At 30.9% G+C, this 6,707-nt stretch overlaps 1 protein-coding gene across 1 annotated transcript; it reads right to left on the bottom strand.

The window, feature by feature from the left end:
* Positions 1-1,339: 1,339 nt before the first annotated feature.
* On the bottom strand, positions 1,340-2,870 carry LOC127100890 (V-type proton ATPase subunit D). Its single transcript, XM_051038197.1, has 2 exons — positions 2,711-2,870; positions 1,340-2,430 (listed from the first exon to the last, which is right to left on the bottom strand). The coding sequence occupies exon 2, from the start codon at positions 2,386-2,388 to the stop codon at positions 1,600-1,602; it is 789 nt and encodes a 262-aa protein (XP_050894154.1). The 5' UTR covers positions 2,389-2,430; positions 2,711-2,870; the 3' UTR covers positions 1,340-1,599.
* Positions 2,871-6,707: the final 3,837 nt, after the last annotated feature.

The raw sequence follows: 6,707 nt of genomic DNA, 5'->3' as shown, positions 1-6,707 counted from the left end.
CGAAGATACATCTCCGGAAATATCTTACTTGCAAATGTGACAAAATATTTCAAAATCCCGTCCAAATTTCTAAAGATATGGCTCCGGAATTTCTACTAAAATAATCAACTATCAATATGTTTTTAAAATGTTCCAATAAAAATAATACAACTTATAGTACGCCACTCAGAATGATTTGTGTTGAATGTGTGTTGGGGTGTGTCTGGAGATGTATCTCCAAAAATCGAGAACATTTTTAGATTTTCGCATAGTACGTAACATATAGGGTGCTATAAGAAATCTTTTAAGAAAAATGGTGTATGTTTAATATGGGCGTAAAAACGGTGTCACTTTTAGCCCATTTAGGTTTAAGAAAAAATTACTTTTTACATTTGTAACTTTATTAAAGACCATTTAAGAGAAATAAGATTGGTGAGTAAGCTAGATCTCGTTTTTTATTTGTTTTTTGCTTGAATTGAAACTCTAATTGATCATTACCAATGACTTCTTTGTCATTGTAATGTGAATCTTCATTTGTTTCCTGATCTTCTAGGTTGTGACGTCTTTTTCGCACGCCCAAGGTGCTCGAGGTCAGAATAGGAGGTAGCATCTCAGCTTGATCAAACCGGTCATAATAAGAGAAAACAACTTCGCAGTCAAAAACCAAAGGCACAATGGAGGATCATTCTTAACTTGTGTTTTTGTCTTGAGCTCCTATGAATTGAAGCAAATACTTATTTATACTTTAAATTTTTGGTTTGATGTTCATATGTATATGGATATGATTCACTTGTAAGCTTAATAAAGGTTCGATTTTCAGAAAACCTGCCCATGTTCATCCCCGGTTTTGGGTGCTTATTTGTCAAAAAGATGAATCGCTGCCTTATCATCAAAGATTGTTGAGCTAAAAAAACAGCACTTGAAAATCATATGCAAAATCATCTCAGACAGTTTTTAGCCACCAAAATCGAACAATTCTCCTTGAAAAAAAAACATCTTTTGAAGATGTATCACTAAAACCAGTAAAGATAAAGCAACAAATGTAATGTAACGAATAAGACTGTCAAGAACCGCGAAAACGAAACCCCAGCATTCATATACTGAAAGTACCATACCCGTAAATCCTATTCGTCATCCCACGCCAATAAATAAAGAATCTGCAGTCACCGATGTACGCATATATGTGAATAAAATGAAAATTGCATGCTTAAGAATACAATGCAATTTTGATACAGAAGAGAGGTAACTTTAGAATCAAGGCAGCCAGAATCATAGGGATAGAGCCCTACATTTAAATTTCTTATTCAACATGTTGGAAATCTATATATGTTCTATAGAGATTTATAACACATTTTGAAAATAAACTAAAGCTAATCACAACAACTTAATTTCAAATGATGAATATCTCAAATCTCAAAGCCTCTGAACATGATAAAAATTTATGTCCTTAAAATAACAAAGAAATAAATAAACACATATTAAGCACCTTTATTCATGATACAGAACAATGTCTCTCACCTAAACAAATTGTGCAGAAGAACCAGCATCGACACCGAGACATATCCAGCCACACCCTCGAAGAAGGGGCGAGAACACATATATCTCTATAAATATTTATATTTAGAAAATGATATCCTCGTCTTTATCACCTGTACCAGACAACAAATTTTGAGAGGAATCATAAGAAACCCAAGTCCCTCCTTTCTGCAATTGCAACTTTTCAACAGCTTGTTGCTCCCTAGCAAGCACCATCTTCCTTTCGATTTCCCTTCTCTTATAACCCTGAATCTTCTTCAACCTAAAGAAATCCTCTCTCTCAAGCTCATCCAACTCACCCTTAATGTAACTAATAGTATTCTCCAATCGCGGCTTCACGACATTCTCGAGAGCATTAACCCTACGGTTGGTAGTCTTGATAGCATCATCAAGGGTGAGGAAAGATGTCTGAAGCGACGCAAGCTCAACAAGAACCTCAATTGCCTTAATATAAGCGACACGACACTGCTGCACCTGCTGACCACCTCTAGCCAATCCAGTAAGGTCATTCTTCGAGGCCTCACCGTCAGCGGTATAATCGAACTTCGGAAGCTTCACTCCAGCAACGTTCTCGGTACGAGAACGCACCCTGAGTGAAGCTTCTTTAACATTCTCAAGCACGACGTGCTTGATGTTGTCGCCAGCTACATACTTAGCCTCAGTTAATGCAAAGGATGAGGTTTTCATTATGTCACCCATTGATTCCTTTGTTGAAACAATCTTTTTCAGGATCTGACGAAACTGAACAGTTAAAGCATCACTTTTCTTCTTCAGAAGAGCATGGCCTCTTGTTGCTCCAACCAAACGTGCTTTCACCACTCCAAGCATTGTCACTGTGGGGACCACATTCAAACGCTGTGATTGCCCCGACATCTCTTCTTTTTTCCTTTTCTCTCTTCTACTAAAAAATAATACCTAAAAATCGAATCGCAAAATGCACAAATACACAAAATCAAAAACCTATGATCAGTTAACAAGATTCAATTTTGAATTTGAAATTGAAAACCCAATTTGCTATACAATAATGGGTACCTACTACGTCAACGTAATTAATCGAATTTCAAAAAAAATAAAATTTAATTAACATGTAACTTGATGAACGGAATGATTGAAATTGAAATCGAAATAATGATTATGAAATTGGTGAAAGACGAATGATGAATTGAAATCGAGGAAGATGGAAGTGAGGACTAACCTGAAGTTGCTGATCGGAGATCGAGAACAGAGAATGATCAAGAGAGAGAAGTGAAAGTGCAAAGGAAATTGTTGGATCAGATTGTTGTTGTTTTTTTGAGGGTTTTTTTTAAAAAACATTTTTTAAGGTTGTGGATGGACTTTCAATTATGGGCTTTGAATATTTGTTGGGCTTTGAATATTTGTTGAGCTTTTCATTATATTTTAAGAGAAATTCTTTGGAGCATTCAACTTGCCAACCCATCACTACTCGGATCTTCTACCCATTTAAAACACTTTTACCATTATACCCTTTTATATAAATTGAATTTTTATAAAATTTATTTGTTTTTATGGAAAATCTGCAGTATGCACCAATTTTTTTTTAATTTTTATTTTTTTTATTGGAAATTCTAAAATTTTCAATAAAAAATAAATATTTTCGAAAAAAAAAATGAAGAATATCGAAATTTCAAAAAAAGAAATTTACACTAGCGAAATTTTAAAATTTCAGGTACACTACCGAAAATTTTGAAATCTCCGATAATGTTAAAAAAAGAAAATTTAGTTGAATATGAACTACCGGAAATTTCATTTTAGTTAAAATTTCCAGAATAAAATGGAATATTTAAAATTTTCGATAATATTTTTAAGTTCACAAAAATTACACAAATTTCAGTATATCAAAAATTATAAATACACTATCGGAAATTTAGTGTGTATCAGAAATTTCGTACGAAAATTTATTTCAGGGTCAGTTTTGGAATTATGAAACTATGGGGTCGGCAAGTTAAATGCTCAATTCTTTGGGAATTGTTCGAGACACCCTTACCATTACTCACCCACACTGGTGAAAATTCAAAATATCCTTTTGCACCGTTTGGAGTTTGAAATTCGGATGCATAACAATTACAAACCCAATCTCAAAACCATGCCAAGTGCAAGTAAAATATACGTGTGAATTATAAAATTCAGATTCACTATATAAGGTATCACATATATACATAATACACCTACAATACAATCTTGGAGGTTTGTCTTAATATTGAAATCTACTCATTTGTTATTACAGATACACATAATTCACCCTTTATTATCTTGTATATGTGTTCGGATATTGAAATTCATATTCACCTATGTATATACACACATAACACACAATCAATATTTCCTTAGGGGTTTGTTCGGATATTAAATTTTGAATTCACCCGATTGTTATCACATGCACATAATTCATAACACAACTTTAACATAGATATTTGTTAGGACATACTCAGAATACTTAACATAACTTAACATAGATCTAAAATAACATTAATATAACTTAGATGTAACATAACATTAAATTAACATTTCATGACTAATAGATCGTTCAGGACGTTTCATCATTTTAGAATATCATTAATTGATCACACAAGTGTTGCATCCATCTCGATTTGACCATTAATTGTGTAACAATGAAATGTACTCCACATAACATTTACATATAGATATGTCCTCACCTTAAACATATTTAACTTAATTTTCCTTCATTATCAATCGTGGGTGAATGATACTCGATCATAATCACTCTTTGATGGATGGTGTAGCGTAAGACAGTGTTCATTTTCAATTTAAGATCTACAAGAGAGGTGTCATATGTGACTTTAAATTCAAAATGAGATCTCTTGTTGTTAAAGTAAACAAATGCGATATACCAATATTGATTTATTTTGAAGTTTTTTTTATTAATAACATATGATACATATTTATATAAATTTTAGACCATTATGGGTCATACAAACACAATTTTGTCTAAGGGTTAAGTTAGGAGATTAAAGTTTAAATTCATCCCCCTTTTACAATGTACAAAGCAAACCTTTCTCAAGAGTTTCTTCAGATATTGAAATTCGGATTCACCTCTCTTTTTTATTATGTACCGAGCAGACACAAGCAAACTTGTCCAAAGAGTTTCTTCGGATATTGAAATCCAAATGCACATTGATTCCAACCAAACTAATGGACAGTTCTTGTTTTATGAGATAGAAATACATAAAAACCTTAATTTCAATGTTTATACAATTATTGTTAAATGTACATTAAAACACATTAAAATGTATCATAATTACATCCATGAAAATACAAGAATCATACCTCCTGATAACAATGTCAAACCCTAATTTCACAAGCTTCGTGTGGATCCATTAAAGCATATGTTCACATAAAGTAAACTCAATTTATTGGTAAATTATTTTCCAACATCAACGTGGACGACAACTTATTGGGGTAATTTCGAATCACCATCCTTGGATGCATTAGCTTTAATCACAACATCAGGGTGCACCATAACTACAATCAGTAAAAAAAAGACAATTTCAATCAACATTCAATTAATCCGGATTTTAATTTCCTGTCCAGTCCTTCAAGAATGCATATTTTAATATCTAAAATGTATGTTCATAATACAAAAGGAAAAACCTAATTATCTAAATGATGACCACTTATATACATATACATTACCTTTAAATCCATACGATTTTGCACCTTTTTGTGTCGGAATACAACAGGATTGTGTTTGCAAGTGAAAATCTTGTATAAAAATGCAAGAAAATTTTAGAAAGGGTTAAAGTTATTTGGGTTATGATTTTGAAGAGTAATACGCATGCAAGGTTATGCAAAATTCATATCTCTGTTTGAATTGTTTCGGATTTCAATTGTCGATGTATCTGAATTTTTTAATTTCGACTTTTTTTACTTGGATGGAGGTGTACCTTTTATGAAGTGATTCGTTATATTTTGGTGCATTCATATTTCAACATTTGGACGCTACAAATGAGTATTTTTGGGTTTCTATAGGGCCTAAGAGAAGTGGATGAGACGCAATGAACATTTCTCAATTCTATTTCACTCTAAACTTTTCTCAAACCCCTTAAAACTCTAAAAATATTCTAATATTCCTAGCATGTTTTTTAAGTAACAGATTCTTTAATATTAATTAGAACTAAAAATTGTGAAAGAAAAAAAGAATTAATAGTTATATCAAAATCAATAATAATGTAATTAACCGTATTAAAATATCATATATAATATCTCAAAACACTAGATATAAAAGGTGTTTAGTTTCATAATTAATTTTTAAAAAAAATGTTATTAATAAAAAATGGTATAAAAAGTTTAAATAGTTTTTTATTAAAAAAATAAAATAAATAAGTTCTTTTATAATAATCCATTACAGTTTGGAATTCCGAATCGATATACTAAATCAATAATTTGATTGAATTCAGATATGGAAAAAATGAAACAAATCGGTTTAGGTAACCTTTTGTTATGGTATGATTCGGTTTGGTTTAGATCGAACAGTATGATCTCCAAAATCAAATTCACATGATCAAAATCTCAGCTTAGTTTTGTAGAGGAAACACCTTCAAAATCAAATTAACAAAATTAAGTTTACAATTAGGGTTCGGAATAAATAATATAAATAATATAATATAAAATAAAATAAGAAATTCACAAGCTTCACCAGAAGAGAATCTGAGCACAAAACAGAGAAATCATTTTGTAGCTATAAAGAAGTTGGTGAAATTATCAGTTGAATCACATTTTAAAAAAATCATAAAAAATATAGAGCTAAAATCGAAGAAGTTATTAGACTATAGTATATGATTTTGTCACATTTGGTTATGAGATTGAGTCCATGGCCTTGAAATGTGAGTTTGAGTTCTCGACCTTCAACTATAAATTTTTGGATATGGGAATGAACTTCAATGACGAGAATAAACTTTGATTATAAATTTAGTTAAGATAAGAGACGTGATTTAGGATTAGCGATCTCCACAAATTTAAATATTTAAAAAATTTCATTTATCATGAATTCACCTCTTGTTCTTCAACATCATCTTTTAGGTTTGTTTTCACTTTTCAATTTGTTACTATTAATATTTTAGAAATTTAGAATTTAAAATCACGATTTTTTTTTATTTGTTATTTGGTTTGATTATAAAAATATTGATAAAACATAAGTTTGGCTCATTAATTAA

The sequence above is a fragment of the Lathyrus oleraceus genome, chromosome 7, assembly GCF_024323335.1.
Source record: "Lathyrus oleraceus cultivar Zhongwan6 chromosome 7, CAAS_Psat_ZW6_1.0, whole genome shotgun sequence".
NCBI lineage: Eukaryota > Viridiplantae > Streptophyta > Magnoliopsida > Fabales > Fabaceae > Lathyrus > Lathyrus oleraceus.
This window is presented reverse-complemented; position numbering and strand designations above follow the sequence as displayed.

Bases quoted from the DNA above. Each gene is read 5' to 3' on its own strand.
- LOC127100890 (XM_051038197.1), bottom strand. From the start codon at position 2,388: ATGTCGGGGCAATCACAGCGTTTGAATGTGGTCCCCACAGTGACAATG.